General features: G+C 41.3%; 1 protein-coding gene across 2 annotated transcripts in view; it reads right to left on the reverse strand.

Moving 5' to 3' along the window:
* Nucleotides 1–14,310, reverse strand: part of cnbd1 (cyclic nucleotide binding domain containing 1) — a 59,769-nt gene extending 45,459 nt beyond the window's left edge. For both annotated transcript variants that reach the window (XM_021620571.2, XM_036935223.1), the window contains exons 1-4: nt 14,134–14,310; nt 13,717–13,795; nt 13,326–13,442; nt 9,768–9,887 (exon numbers count right to left, since the gene is read on the reverse strand). In XM_021620571.2, coding sequence (XP_021476246.1) covers nt 9,768–9,887; nt 13,326–13,442; nt 13,717–13,795; nt 14,134–14,167 — 350 coding nt within the window. In that variant the 5' untranslated portion in view covers nt 14,168–14,310. The remainder of the gene's footprint in view (nt 1–9,767; nt 9,888–13,325; nt 13,443–13,716; nt 13,796–14,133) is intronic.
* Between the last annotated feature and the right edge of the window lie 2,543 nt (nt 14,311–16,853).

Below are 16,853 nucleotides of genomic sequence, written 5' to 3' on the forward strand. Positions count from 1 at the left end.
TTTGCATATTTGAGCTGTTCTTGCCGTAATATGGACTTGGTATTTTACCAAATAGAGCTTTCTTCTGTATACCATCTCTACCAAATTCCACAAATGAACTTTTAATAAGGCACACCTGTTAATTGAAATGCATTCCAGGTGACGACCACATGAAGCTGGTTGAAAGAATGCCAAGAGTGTGTAAAGCGGTCATCAAGACAAAGGGTGGCTCTCAAGTATAAAATGTGTTTTGATTTGATTAACACTTTTTTGTTACACATGATTCCATAATGTGTTATTTCATAGTTTGGATGTCTTCACTATTATACTACTGTTACATTCCCCAGTTTATGTGTTGTAGTTTGTGTATTTGCATGTGTTTTATTTCAGGAAATGGCTTCCTGAAATCCCTCAAGCAGCTGATTCGTCGACTCCAGGGCTAATTGGAGAGCTGACCCCGCCCCCTCGTCAAGACGCAGCTGTCGCCAATTACCCATTCCTTCTGAAGCTATATAAAAGCCAGTGTTCTGTTCAGGAGAAAGAGATTTGTAGGTAGTGTTTGCTGAGAGAGATTTGCTGGGAGGTCAATTGCATAGGGATTTTGCTAGAGATTTTGTGGGAGGTCATTGCAGAGCGATTGTTTGTGATAGAGGTTTTGCTGAGGTCATTGCAGAGCGATTGTTTGTGATAGAGATTTGCTTGGAGGTCATTGCAGAGATTTTGCTAGATGATTTTGATGGGTGTTCATTGCTGGGAAGTTGGTATGTTTTGTGAGTTTGTTGCTCAGATAGAGCTTATTTGATGTACTTTGTTTCTTAGTTTGTTTGTGAAATTGTTTAATATTCTGTTTCATTTGTTCCCAGGGGAGAAGGGGAAGGCACCTTGGGAGTGTTTAGGCAAGAGGCCCGCGGGCATACATATACCCGTAGTATATCCACTGTCTAGGCACACTAGGTAAGACCTGGGCGGACCACCCCCTGTATTTTGGTTAGGGCACCAGGTGGTGCTAAATTAGGTAAGTAGTGGGTAGGCAGGTAAGATAGGAGAGGGGGGGCTTTGAGAATTACTTTCTTTGCTTTGGTTCCGTCCAGCCCCTTTTCCCCATATTACCGTGTAAAGGAATAAAGTCCTTGTAAACGGTACCACATTCTGCCTGTTGTCATCCTTACTCGCACCTACAGTCCATACCTTTTTCACTTCACGGAGAGTTTAGTTGTAGCAGTGTTGCGTTCCCTCTTCATAGAGGCGTGCGTAACAACTACAATGTAGGTAAAAGTAAAGAAAAACCCTGGAATGAAACATGAAGAGACCACTGCAAAATGATCCGTTTCTCTGGTTTTACTATTTATAGGTATGTGTTTTGGTAAAATGAACATGTTTTATTCTATAAACTACTGACAACATTTCTCCCAAATTCCAAATATAAATATTGTCATTTAGAGCATTTATTTGCAAAAAATTACAACTGGTCAAATAACAAAAGGTGCAGTGTTGTCAGACCGAGAACACAAAGAAAATAAGTTCATTTTTAAACAACATAATACTAAATGTTTGAACTTAGGAAGAGTTCAGATATCAATATTTGGTGGAATAGCCCTAATTTTCAATCCCAGCTTTCATGCGTCTTGGCATGCTCCCCACCAGTCTTTCACATTGATGTTGGGTGACTTTATGCCACTCCTGGCACATCATTTCAAGCAACTCGGTTTTGTTTGATGGCTTGAGACCATCCATCTTCCCCTTGATCACATTCCAGAGGTTTTCAATGGGGTTCAGGTCTAGAAAAACCAGTCTCAATGTCAACAGTGAAGAGGCGACACCGGGATGCTGGCCTTCTAGTCTAAAGAAGGACAGTTTTATTGCTTCTTTACAACAGTTTTCAGGTGTGCTAACATAATTGCAAATGGGTTTTCTAATGATCAATTCATTTTGTTATTTTAATGGACAGAAAATAGCTTTTTTCAAAAACGTACATTTCTAAGTGACCCCAAACGTTTGAACGGTAGTGTGTGTGTGTGTATATACATATATAAATGGTGGTTGTTGGTGGTTTTGCCTACTTTAGTTGAATACACTTCAAATGAAGTCACTCTAGATAAGAGCCCCAAAAATTTAATGTAGATCTTAGTTCTCTAGTAAAACCCCGAGAAGACTTGATTTGCCTGGGCTGCATGCGATGGTTGGACCTGTGGTTTTAGACATTGACATCACGATAGTCGTCACAGACACATTGTCTGATAAATACCTCTGAAGCATTCAGCCATACAAGTTTGCATCCTTGATACAGATCCCCACAGCATTGTATATCCCCTTTAGCTTGGAGTAAGACACCCTGTTATTACCCTCCATAAAGATGAAGAAATATATATATATAATATGTTTTGATATATACACACACACATACACACAGATTTACTGTAAGAGGTAATATTGGATAATGGTGTCTGCCAAATAGATGGATAATGATAATAGATGGGTTTCGGAGCACCAGCCCATCAGTGGAGGAGGATGAATCAGGCAAATTAATAGCTGAAGGCATACAGCAACATTGATTTGCTGTGTTCTGAGAGTATATCACATAGAGGTAGATTCTAGGTCTGTCTGGCTCTTCTCTCTCTCTCTGTGTCTATTGTATTTGACTTATCTTTTGAAATAGATTGAAAAAGCCTAAATGTGCAGACAGACCGTATACTGAATGGTCTGATTATCTTGCAGTCTCTCTCCCATCACTACCTCATAATGAGATGCTTAGATCTGGGCTCCAGTGTTACAAGATTTTCTTGGATTTCTGGTTTGTGTTGTCATTGTGCTATTGATATAAATCCTTCTAGGTACAATATTTTAGTCACAACGCACACACACCATTCTAGGGTTGCAAAGAGAGGGTATATTACTGGTACCTTTTGAAGTTTAGAGGTAAACTACCAGGTTTTGGGGGAAATATTATCGCATGACATCTAGTGGCCTTTTGGGTACATCTGTAATAATCTCTGGGCCTCTGTGTTGCCTTATCACAGGTAAAATATAAAATAATCAAATAAGAGACTGGGAAAGCTGTAAAACATTATGCTAAATGTAAACCATCAACTTAGTGAATACTATTGTGTTTAATATGAGGGTTTCAGCATGAAATCTCCTTTTTTTACACACTTATTTATTTTACCGTGTCAATTTCTTTGTTTTAAAAGTGTTGGTGCCAAACTGGTGGCAGTTGTGAAAAAAACTTGATAGTTGGGAGAATTGTAGAGCTTATTGAAAATAATGCCAAATCTCTCTTGAACTATATGGTCTATCCACTAGAAACTCATGGACAATTTGGACACAAAAAATAATACTATACATAAATACATGACCAAAGATACAATAGATTGCCTGTTAATTACCGAAAGTTCCTGTAACTTTGGTAAATTACCAGTAGGTTTTGCAACCCTACACCAGTCACAACACACGTGTAAATAAAGACATACACACAGCACAATAAATCTTTGCCCACAACCTGGTTGGATTGGACTACAGACAAGACAGACAGACAAAAGAAAAGTAGGTAGGTTACACCATTTTTCCCAAACCAACCCATAGCGGCATCCCGTAGCTGAGGAAGCTCCCAACACTAGAACGGTTGGAAAGAGGAAATCCTTTCGGAATGGAAAGCATAGAGGAGTGGAGAGGGATGGGACAGAGCAGAGCAGAGCAGGGCGCTGATTCATAAAGAAAAATAAATACATGAAATAAAACAAAAACAGAGTGAAAGTGCAGACAAAGCAGGTTGTGTGGGCCAGTTTCCTTCATAAAACAAGCCTATTTCTTCCTGCTGGCCAGAGCATCAGAGGCCCCCTTCTCCCTCGGACCATTACCCAGAAGCACCGGCGCTGAGGCTGTCGGCCTGGGTTGTCCATCGAGGCACGGGTGGGAAGGGGCAGGGTGGTTGCAAGGTACACACACACACTTCCTGCTCCCAGTGCTAGCACACAGACATGGAAGAGACGCGCGTGTGTGCGTGCGCGTGGTCTTGTTCTTCTATCCTTGTGAGGACCTGAAATCCCCAAGTGTCCCCACAAGGTTAGAAAAACAAGGAAAAGTCTCCCTCGTGGGGCTATTTTAGGCAAAACAGGATTTTGAATTGAAAGACATTGTAGGTCCCCACGAGGATAAAAGAACGAGTATGTGTGTCAGCACAGAATGTAGAAATCACACTGTGTGTGCAATACACATTCAGTGCCTTTAACTCCCATTTATCTGTTCATGACATGTTCAAAACAAAAGTGTGAATCTATTTTCTAAAGATCAATAGGAAGCACAACATGCACCCTTTCACTGATGCCAATTTTCTTTTGCTATTTCAACAAGACCGTTTGGTTATTTCTCTCTGAAGAGACTTGTGTAATACCGTAACTGGACTACAGACAGATTATTCCCTTAACTCTATTTTGAGTATACATATTTCACAGGCAGAGAACTACAATAACTGCACTTGTTAGAATAGATTAAAACTAGGCCTGACCCTCAACACAGGGGCCCCTCAGGGGTGCGTGCTTAGTACCCTCCTGTACTCCCTGTTCACCCAGGACTGCATGGCTGTGCACATCTCCAACGCCATTATTAAGTTAGCTGACGACACAACGGTGGTAGGCCTGACCACCGATGACAATAAGACAGCTTATAGGAAGGAAGTCAGTGACCTGGCAGTGTGGTTCCCGCAACGTCAGCAAGACAATGGAGCTGATGGTGGACAAAAGGAAATGGAGGCCCGCATCCACATCAACAGGGCTGTAGTGGAGCGTGTCAGGAGCTTCAAGTTCCTTGGTGTCCCCATCACTAAAGAATTAACATGGTCCACACACACCAGCACAGTTGTGAAGAAGGCACGACAATGCCTCTTCCCCTTCTGGGGGCTGAAAAGATTTGGCCTGGGACCTCAGATCCTCAAAAAGTTCTACAGTTGCACCATTAAGAGCATCTTGACTGTCTTCATCACCGCTTGGTATGAAAACTGCTTGGCATCCGACCGGAAGGCGCTACAGAGCGTAGTGTGTACGGCCCAATACACTACCTCTATACCAAGCGGTGTCAGAGGAAGGCCCTAAAAATTGTCAAATACTCCAGCCACCCAAGTCATAGACTGTTCTCCCTGCTACCGCACGGCAAGCAGTACCGATGCACCAAGTCTGGAACCAACAGGACCCTGAACAGTTAAATAGTTAACCAAATAGATACCCGGACTATCTGTATTGACCCCCCCTTTGTACTAACTCTTGACTCGTCACATACTGTTTATTATCTATCCTGTTGCCTAGTCACTACCTATGAGTACATATTTACCTCGTACCCTTGTCATTATCGTTATTCATTGTATATTTATTCCTCGTGTTATTACCTCTTATTTTTTTTTAAATAATCTGCGTTGTTGGGAAGGGCCCTTAAGTAAGCACTCAACAGTTAAGTCTACACCTGTTGTTTTACCAAGCACATGACAAATTACATTTGATTTGAACAACTGATAAATGTTTTAACATAGAAACAACCTCAACACTTGTTTCCTCATGCCAGAGTGCAGATCTTTTAGACGGACTTATTCTTAAACCTGACAGATTGCAGTTGGCATCCACAGCCTAGATATGAAGATACCCCAGCCTAGTGCAAACAGTTTACAGAGAGGAAGTGAAAAACTAGGGAAGCAGCGAGGAAAGCAGGGCAGGAGCCTAGGGCCAAAACAGTGCAGGCAGGGCTGCATAGTCAGTCAGACCAGGCATATGGATGGGAGGGAAAGAATGGTGCTATCTGTAGTTCCATCTGTGTAGGCCAGGTGGCAGAGAGGAGAGAGAGATACCTTTCATTAACCTTGACCTTCCTCCTGTTGTTGCTGATGCTGACACACTGACCTCAGATCAGAAGATAAGCCGATGGTAAAACAACACACTGACAGAGCTTTAAAGTAGGAATAATACAGTAGCTTAGTACTGCACAAAGGTTGGTGGGAGGTTGGTGCAGTTAGTTTTGTCTCTGATTGCTTCAGACAATGGATATTTCGAGGAAGGTGGGTAACATGGGTTTTGTACAAAACCCTGCCAAACCTGTGTGGCGCTTTTTCGGATTCAGAGCCAGGAGCCTTACTGCAGTAATATAAAATGCTTTCTCTAAATCCTTTGTCTTTATATAACAGAGCACTGTGTAAGGAACATAGAGAAGACATGAGTTGGGGTCAATTCCATTTCAATTAGTCAATTCAGAAAGAAAACCAAATTCAAATTTCAAATTTTCCTAATTGAAAGCATTCAATGGAATTGGAATTTCAGTGTACTTTCTGAATTGACTCATTTAAATGGTATTGACCCCAACCCTGATGTAATGTTTGAATAGCGAGTCGGTGATGACACTGAGGGGCTTCGTTCTAATAGTACTTCACACACCTACTGTACAACACATTATATCCCAATGATCCCCTCAATGAAATACTACAGCACTGAGGCCTCTCTCTCTCTGCACAGGTCCTGTCCTGTCCAACACTACCAGAGAAAGAGAAGCTAATAATGCAACTTTGTAAAAACCCACTGCCTCGATGAAAAGGAAAGATTAAATAAAAACATTAGGAATGTCAATGAATCCATTCTACACAGGCAGGCTGGAAACAGACACCCCAAATAGAAACATGTCGGCCAGGAGGATGTTGCTACCTTATCTCACCGGAGGGACGTCCATCTCGGCATCTGAAATTGCACCCTATTCGCTATAGGAAGGAAGTACTGCACTACAGAGTCCTCAGAAAGTATTCACACCCCCTTGACTTCTTTCCACATTTTGTTGTGTTACAAAGTCAGACTAAAATTAATTTATTTGCCATTTCTTGTCTACAATCTACACAAAATACTCTGTAATGTCAAAGTGGAAGAAAAAATGCTAACATTTGTAAATTATTATTATATTAAATATAAAATACTAATATATCTTGTAGAAAGAGGAGGGAGGGAAGCGCTACTAAGGTACACAATAGTACATTTTGGTAGATAGAAGGTGCTCTTTGGTAAAAGGGGTAAATTGGTCATCAAAAAGAAAGGAGGACCAAGGCACTCTTCATATAATGAATTAAAATGCCTTTACTAATAAAGGCATTTGAATTAATTATATGAAGAGTGCCTTGGTCCTCCTTTCTTTTTGATGACTAATATATCTTGATTAGATAAGTATTCATCCCCTAGTCCTGAGTTAATACATGTTAGAAATACTTTTGGCAGTGATTAAAGAGTTTTTCTGGAGAAGTCAATAAGAGCTTTTTCACACTTGGATTGGGCAACATTTGCCCATTATTCTTTTCAAAATTCTTCAAGCTCTGTCAAATTGATCACCCAAACATTTTCAGGTCTGTCCATATATTTTCAAGCAGATTTAAGTCAAAACTGTAATTCAGCCACTCCGGAACATTCACTGTCTTCTTGGTAAGCAACTCCAGTGTAGATTTGGCCTTGTGTTTTAGGTTATTGTCCTGCTGACAGGTGAATTCATCTCTCATTGTCTGGTGAAAATAACCAGGTTTTCCTCTAGGATATTGCCTGTGCTTAGCTCCACTCTGTTTTTTATCATGAGTACAAGCATACCCATAACATGATGCAGCCACATCAATACTTGAAAATATGAAGAGTGGTACTCAGTAATGTGTTATATTGAATTTGCCCCAAATATACTATTTTGTATTCAGGATAAAAACGTAATTGCTTTGCCAATTTTTTTGTGCAGTTTTACTTTAGTGCCTTGTTGCAAACAGGATGCATGTTTTGGAATATTTTTATTCTGTACAGGCTTCCTTTTTTCTCTGTCAATTAGGTTAAAATTGTGGAGTAATTACAATGTTATTGATCCATCCTCAGTGTTCTCCTATCACAACCATTAAACTCTGTTTTAAAGTCACCATTGGCCTCATGGTGACTAAGTTAGGAAGGACAAATGTATTTTTGTAGAGACTGGGTGTATTGGCACACCATCCAAAGTGTAATTAATAACTTCACCATGCTCAAAGGGATATTCAAGGTATGTTTTTATTTTATTTTTACCCATCTACCAACAGGTGTTTGAAATTCACTGCTCAACTGAGAGACCTTACAGATAACGGTATGTGTGGGGTAAAGAGATGAGGTAGTCATACAAAAAATACTATTGTTATACATAGTAAGTTGCCTGGACTCAGTCTATATGACTTGTTAAGCAAATATTACTCCTGAACTTATTTAGGCTTGCCATAACAAATGGGCTGATTGCTTAGAGTAGACTCAAGACATATAAACTTTTCATTTTTTATTTATTTATAAATATTTCTAAAAACATTTCCACTTTGACATTATGGGTTATTATGTGTAGATAACTGACACAAAATCTCAATTTAATCAATTTTAAACTCAGGCTGTAACACAACAAAATGTGGGAAAAGTAAAGGGGTGTGAATACTTTCTGAAGGCACTGCATGTTGGGATTAGGGTGCCATTTCAGACACAACCTTTCGTCATGATATGGCCAGGGAGGGCCAAATAAACTCATTTACTGAACATGCTGGTCTGGGATAATCTCACAGTGATTAACCATGATAGCAGGGAAATCAAAACATGAAGGCAAAAGGGCATACATAAACTGTCTGTCCCATCCAAATGAATCAAGGCTACAAGGAGCTTTGATGATTACAAGGAGGTCTGGGGCTGGTATAGTGATTTGGTTCGTTTACTTTGAGACAGTTCCATGTGTAGTAGAGGCACCAAATGCTATTGATTTGACATTCTTAATATGTCATGCTGCTGGAGTTGTTGTTGTAGAACTCAGGGCTCTGACCCAAATGGCACCCTATTCCCTACAATGTGCACTACTTTTGACCAGAGCCATATGGAACCCATTCAAAAGGTGCACTGTATAGGGAAAAGGAATATGGTGCCATTTGGGACGCAGCCAGAATGATCCTCGACTGCATCTGGCTAATTCTAATGAAAACAGTACTTCATCATCCGTTGGCCAGCCAAGGGGGGAAATGTGAAGAAGGAGCGCAGCGCAGCACATGTTCAGAAAATTTGATGATGAGACAGTTACAAGGGGAATACACTGCCCCCTTCTGGTTTTGGAGAGAAGTGCAATATTCACAGCATTGTTTGTCTATGACTCAACCAGAGATACTGTACTGTACAGTACAAACCTGAATTAATTTAAGCTACAGAAGTTATGTGCAGGGATATTATACAGTAATATATACTACTTCAAGGTAATACCATGTTTTTTTTTAAGATGCAACGAACGCATGCAATAATATATCGTGGACAGGAGTTATGTTCTTGCACTTAAATGTGCATACATCACAGTATATACTCTTTACTTCAATATAACTAGAGTTGCGTTCAACAAGGGAAATAATTTGCTGATGTTGGCTAACATATTCCATTTGTTTTGTGTTAGCCAACAGTCTGAGATGATAATGTGCACTGAACGTAAGTGTGTTTCGGGTCTAAACTGCTGCTAAAAATAATAAAGTGGCCATGTAGACTTTCTACTATATTTAGTAGGAATAGTTAAGTTGTTTTATGTTTGAATATTGTCGCTAAAAAGCCACAGTAATCCTTACAAAAAGTAACTGTTCGATGTTTCACCGAACATATTGGAATGCTCGTTCAAATCGTTCAACTGAAATTGTCACTCTGGCAACATGTTCGCTGCAAACAAGCCTTTATTGAACTCGCCTCAGTATTAGATCAGGATTTATCTCGCCCACCAGCCGGTAGATCAGGACATGGCTTTATCACCATGACAGACAATTCTCTACTCACAACTTTTTGAGGGCTTTGATCATTTGGTTGATGAGTGTCTCTTGAGTCTGTCTCCCGTGACCTTGGTTCCTGTTCACTTCCTGGCTCTCACTGGCCTTCAGCTTCTCAGGGCCGGGAGCGCTGGTGGGAACAATGACAACAATTATTTTTTACCCCCCTTTTCTCCCCAAATTGCGATCTTCTCTCATCGCTGCAACTCCTCAAGGGCTCGGGAGAGAGTCTTATTTTACCTTTATTTAACTAGGCAAGACAGTTCAGTAAGAACTGAAGAACAAATTCTTATTTTCAATGACGGCCCAGGTTAACTGCCTTGTTCAGGGTCAGATCGACATATTTTTACCTTGTCAGCTCAGGGATTCGATCTTGCAACCTGTCGGTTACTAGTCCAACGCTCTAACCACTAGGCTACCTGAGTCATGCGATGAAGGTCGGATGTGTTCTCCGAAACATGGCCCGCCAAACCACGATCCTTAACACCCACCCACTTAACCCGGACGCCAGCAGCACCAATGTGTAGGAGGAAACACATTTCAACTGACGACACTTAAGTCCTCTCAGGGGAAACGTCACATTGAGCATGTTTACTTTCTGTCAACCAGAGAACGAGACCCCACTGACAAACTCACTTCATTGAACTAGGTTAAGTTAATCATAGTGGCATGTCCTATGTAGACTAATCCTATTAACAGTGCTTGACCTGGGCAGGAGCTCACCGGAGCTGAGTACCAGCACCTATCATGTTTTGCTGCTTGAGCTTCTGTTCCTCTTCTATAATATTAGATAAGAGTATTGTGCAGCTCCTGCACCTACAATACCGTTCAAAAGTTTGGGGTCACTTAGAAATGTCCTTGTTTTCCTTGAAAACATACATGAAATGAGTTGCAAAATGAATAGGAAATATAGTCAAGACGTTGACAAGGTTATAAATAATGATTTTTAATTTAAATAATAGTGTCCTTCAAACTTTGCTTTTGTCAAAGAATCCTCCAGTTGCAGCAATTACAGCCTTGCAGATCTTTGACATTCTAGTTGCCAATTTGTTGAGGTAATCTGAAGAGATTTAACCCCATGCTTCCTGAAGCACCTCCCACAACTTGGATTGGCTTGATGGGCACTTCTTACGTACCATACGGTCAAGCTGCTCCCACAACAGCTCAATAGGGTTGAGATCTGGTGACTGTGCTGGCCACTCCCTTATAGACTGACCAGTTGACTGCTTCTTCCCTAAATAGTTATTGCATAGTTAGGAGCTGTACTTTGGGTCATTGTCCTGTTGTAGGAGGAAATTGGCTCCAATTAAGTGCCGTCCACAGGGCGTTGCAAAATGGAGTGATAGCCTTCCTTCTTCAAGATCCATTTTACCCTGTACAAATCTCCCACTTTACCACCACCAAAGCACCCCCAGACCATCCCATTGCCTCCACCATACTTGACAGATGGCATCAAGCACTCCTTCAGCATATTTTCTGCGTCTCACGAAAGTTCTTCTTTGTGATCGGAGCACCTAAAAACTTAGAATAGTCTGTCCATAACACTTTTTAACAATCATCCTCTGTCCAGTGTCTGTGTTCTTTTGCCTAACTTTTCTTTTTATTGGCCAGTCTGAGATATGGCTTTTTGTGGCAACTCTGCCTAGAAGGCCAGCATCCCGGAGTCGCTGAGACTGGTGTTTTGTGGGTACTATTTAATAAAGATGCCAGTTGTGGACTTGTGGAGGTGTCTGTTTCTCAAACTAGACACTCTAATGTACTTGTCCTCTTGCTCAGTTGAGCACCGAGGCCTCCCACTCCTTTTTCTATTCTGGTTAGAGCCTGTTTGCGCTGTTCTGTGAAGGGATCTTCAGTTTCTTGGCAATTTCTCACATGGAATAGCCTTCATTTCTCAGAACAAGAATAGACTGACGGGGTTCAAAAGAAAGTTATTTGTTTCTGGCCATTTTGAGCCTGTAATCGAACCCACAAATGCTGATGCTCCAGATACTCAACTAGTCTAAAGAAGGCCAGTTTTATTGCTTTTTAACAGTTTTCAGCTGTGCTAACATAATTGCAAAAGCACTTTCTAATGATCAATTAGTATTTTAAAATGATAAACTTGGATTAGCTAACACAACGTACCATTGGAACACAGGAGTGATGGTTGCTGATAATGGGCCTCTGTACACCTATGTAGATATTCCATTAGAAATCAGCCATTTCCAGCTACAATAGTCATTTACAACATTAACAATGTCTACACTGTATTTCTGATCAATTTGATGTTATTTTAATGCACAAGAAATGTGCTTTTCTTTCAAAAACAAGGACATTTCGAAGTGACCCCAAACTTTTGAACGGTAGTGTAAATATAAAGAATACTGGCACCCAAAATGAGTACCGGTACCGGCATTCTCATGGCAAGGCCTTTTCAAGCGGCCTAACCCTGACTGAGAGCGGATCTATATTCACGGCAATTAAAGCTGTGACTCATATGTCGCTGCCCACCAGAACACTAATTTCTACAGTAGCTGAAAGTAGTGCTTCCTTTCTTTCCACTGTAACACATGATGTATTACTCAATGCATCTGTCTCTCTGTGAGTGGGTTTGTTGTTGTGTTGTCAAACCATGTTTGATTGACAGGTTTCACTACTGTGCGTCACTCCACTCCAGGGCACTTAGTAAAAACAGCCCACGCTGCTTTTCACTTGTTTACCTTTTTTTTCTTGCTTAAACGTTTGTCAAAGTTAAAGTAAAATGTTATGAATATTTTTTTTTTTTTATATTGTTCTTCTTCCACTATGGAGAGGTCTATTTCTTAAACGTTCTGTGAATTCATTACAGTGCAAAGCAAGATCTACATGCACTTAGCTTTCTGGCTTAGGGAGTGAGTGAGAGCTTTGGCGAAAAGGTCCGCAGCTCGAACTCTGAGCTTAATCAGTTTAATGGATGAGATGGAGAGATCTAATGACCGCCCTCCTTGCATCAGTAAACATTGGAAAGGTATAAAATAGTGGTGCATCTGCACTCTTCACCCCCTCGCCTCTCTCTCTCCATTTGGTTATTTACTACATGGAGAAACAATTTCTTTTTTTAACTGGATGCTACTGAAAGCATCCCCCTCTACTTAGGTTCATAAACATGTAGCCTCATAAGACGTGGAAAACCTCAATCATTTCTTGCGACACTAGTCTGGCTTTGAAAACAATTAGCTACGAACATCTGCTGGTATCTAGAAAAAGCACAGTGCACAGAAAGGCAGTCATCCCATTTTCTTCTTCACAAACTTCTATGGGCGGTTTCCCAGACACGGATTAAGCCTAGTCTTGGACTAAAAACTATTTCCTATGAAGATTTCCCATTGAACTTGTCTTTTAGTCCAGGACTAGGCTTAATCGGTGTCCGGGCAACCACTCCTACTGTTAAATTGACAATTTTCTTATGTTAACTCTTTATTTAAAATAATGATCCGTGAGAACTGTATGCTGCTATCTGGCTGTCCGTGATTCATTTATAAAAGTAGTCTACCCAGAAGAGGACATTGGTTTTGCATAGGGTGTTGTTGTCTAGCTGTAAGATACTTACACTTTGCTATCTGCCTGGAAAGGGTTCCGGGCAACCATTTTCTTTGGCAGGAGAAATATATTTCGATAGGAGTTCATGAAATCGTTATGGGCCTCTTCAGTTGATTGGTATCTGTTGCTGTAAAAACAAGTTTATCAAAGGAGTAAAACAACAAACTGATTAAATGTGATGATGTGATTTAGAGTGCAAGAGCTATTCTGAATCATGATGAATTTTTTAAAAAGTGCCCATGGTAGCCTACAATATTGATATTGTAGGCATCTGTTGGTATTTTAGAAACCACCACGTTAAATACAGGTCTCCGATGTACACTGTCACTGACTGATATGAATAAACTGAAACTGAAAGAAGCTTAATTCATAAAAGGTAGAGTAGAGAGTCATAGGCCTACCTGTCTCTGAGTCTAAGCCCGTGGATTCTGCACAAAGCCTTCAAATTAGTGTAATCTATCCCCAGGATTTTCTGATCATCTGATGAGAGACATGGATAGAGGTTGGCGTAATAAATGTGGCACTCAATAAATCAACAGCAACTTCACTTGGCAGGCAGTTGATCCATTTTTTTGTAGTTAGCTCCGACAATATTTCTTAGAAGGTAAAACTTTTTTTTTCAAGGTCACCACCACATTGTTGTAGGAAGGACGTGATGCCACACCTACAGTAAGTAGCTAACTAGCTACAAAGTGTAATTGTTGTGCGCACAATGTATCAACATGACATCTCTATGAAGTTAGCTGCCGATGCTAGCATGATAGCAAACTACTGCAACATTGTTTCTCTTTTGACCACCTGAAAGAAGCAAAACATACCCTTGCGCTGCAAACTAGAGGGATGAAACTGCATTTCACTCGGGATAAAATAATATAATTGGGGTAAAGAAGAGAAAGAAAATGAAATAACAAAATACCCCTGACAACCCACAGCCCAGTGTCCCCCAAGCTTTTAAAATATACTACTGACATGTGTTTGGCTAGTTTCCTCTCGCCATGGTAACACCCTCACAGGTTGGAACAGCCTGGTCTCAGACTATACGTAACATAGTAAACGAAAATCTGGTATTATTATGATATGTAACGATTGGTATGATTACATAAGACAGATGGTTACTTAAGGCAACCCAAAGGTTGCGAGTTGGAATATCATCACGGACAGCTTTGGCATTTTAGGTAATTAGCTACTTTGCAACTACGTAGCATGTTAGCTAACTCTTCCCCTAAACCTAACCTTAACTCTTTTAGATAATCCTTCCCCAAGCCATAACCGTTTCAGCTAACCCTTCTCATAACCATTTAACATAACTCCTAAACTTAACCCTGATCATTGACCCTAACCTCCTAGCTAACGTTAGCCACCTAGCTACGTAGCTAGAATTTGTAACATGTCATACATTTTGAATATTAAAATAAAATAAAATTGTATTTGTCACATGCGCCGAATACAATAGGTGTAGACCTTACAGTGAAATGCTTACTTACAAGCCCTTAACCAACAATGCTTTAAAAAAGTGTTCATTAAATTTTTTTAAATAAAAGTAACAAATAATTAAACAGCAGCAGTAAAATAACAATAGCGAGGCTATATACAGGGGTACCGATACAGAATCAATGTGCGGCGGCACCGGTTAGTCAAGGTCAAGGTAATTGAGGTAATATGTACATGTTGTACATGTAGGTAGAGTCAAAGTGACTATGCGTAGATAATAAACAGAGAGTAGCAGCAGTGTAAAAGAGGGGTCTGGGTAGCCCTTTGATTAGCTGTTCAGGAGTTTTATAGCTTTGGGGTAGAAGCTGTTAAGAAGTATTTTGGACCTAGACTTGGCACTCCGGTACCGCTTGCCATGCGGTAGCAGAGAGAATAGTCTATGACTAGGGTGGCTGGAGTCTTTGAACATTTTTAGGACCTTCCTTTGGCACCGCCTGGTATAGAGTTCCTGGATGGCAGGAAGCTTAGCCCCAGTGATGTACTGGGCCGTACACACTACCCTCTGTAGTGCCTTGCGGTCAGAGGCTGAGCAGTTTCCATACCAGGCAGTGATGCAACCACTCGGTGGTGCAGCTGTAGAACCTTTTGTAGTCTCCTGATGGGGAATAGGCTTTGTTGTGCCCTCTTCACGACTGTCTTAATATGCTTGGACCATGATAGTTTGTTGGTGATGTGGACACCAAGGAACTTGAAGCTCTCAACGTGCCCACTGCAGCCCTGCCAATGAGAATTAGGGTGTGCTCGGTCCTCCTTTTCCTGTAGTCCACAATTATCTCCTTTGTCTTGGTCACATTGAGGGAGAGGTTGTTCTCCTGGCACCACACGGCCAGGTCTCTCACCTCTTCACTATATGCTGTCTCTTCATTGTTGGTGACACTGTTATGTCATCAGAAAAATTGATGATGGTGTTGGAGTCGTACCTGGCCATGCAGTCATGAGTGAACAGGGAGTACAGGAAGGGACTGAGCACACACCCATGAGGGGCCCCCATGTTGAGGATGTGTTGTCACCTACCCTTACCACCTGGGGGGTGGCCCATCAGGAAGTCCAGGATCCAGTTACAGAGGGAAGTGTTTAGTCCCAGGTTCCTTAGCTTAGTGATGAGCTTTGAGGGCACTATGGTGTTGAACGCTGAACTGTAGTCAATAAATAGCATTCTCACATAGGTGTTCATTTTGTCCAGGTGGGAAAGGGCAGTGTTGAGTGCAATAGAGATTGCATCATCTGTGGATCTGTTGGTGCGGTATGCAAATTAGAGTGGGTCTAGGGTTCTGGGAAAATGGTGTTGATGTGAGCCATGACCAGCCTTTCAAAGCACTTCATGGCTACATGAAGACTACGTGTCGGTAGTCATTTAGGCAGGTTACCTTAGTGTTCTTGGGCACAGGGACTATGGTGGTAAGCGTGAAACATGTTGGTATTACAGACTCAGTCAGGGACAGGTTGAAAATGTCAGTGAAGACACTTGCCAGTTGATCAGCGCATGCTCTGAGTACATGTCCTGGTAATCTGTCTGACCCTGCGGCCCTGTGAATGCTGACCTGTTTAAAGGTTTTACTTACATAGGCTACGGAGTGCGTAATCACACGGTCGTCCGGAAAAGCTGATACTCGCATGCATGCTTCGGTATTACTTGCCTTGAAGCGAGCATAGAGGTAATTTGGCTCGTCTGGTAGTTTCATGTCACTGGGCAGCTCGCGGCTGTGCTTCCCTTTGTCGTCTGTAAAAGTTTGCAAGGTCTGACAGATCCGACGAGCATCGGAGCCGGTGTAGTACGATGATTCAATGTTAGTCCTGTATTGCCGCTTTGTCTGTTTGAGGGTTCGTCGGAGGGCATAGCGGGATTTCTAAAAAGGTTAGAGTCCCGCTCCTTTAGCTAAGTGCAGATATTGCCTGTGATCCATAGCTTCTGGTTGGGGTACGTACGGTCACTGTGTGGACAATGTTATCGATGCACTTATTGATGAAGCCATTGAGGAGGGGGGTACTCCTCAATGGCATCGGAAGAGCCCCGGAACATATTCAAGTCTCTGCTAGCAAAACAGTC

Source organism: Oncorhynchus mykiss, chromosome 11, assembly GCF_013265735.2.
Source record: "Oncorhynchus mykiss isolate Arlee chromosome 11, USDA_OmykA_1.1, whole genome shotgun sequence".
NCBI classification, from domain to species: domain Eukaryota; kingdom Metazoa; phylum Chordata; class Actinopteri; order Salmoniformes; family Salmonidae; genus Oncorhynchus; species Oncorhynchus mykiss.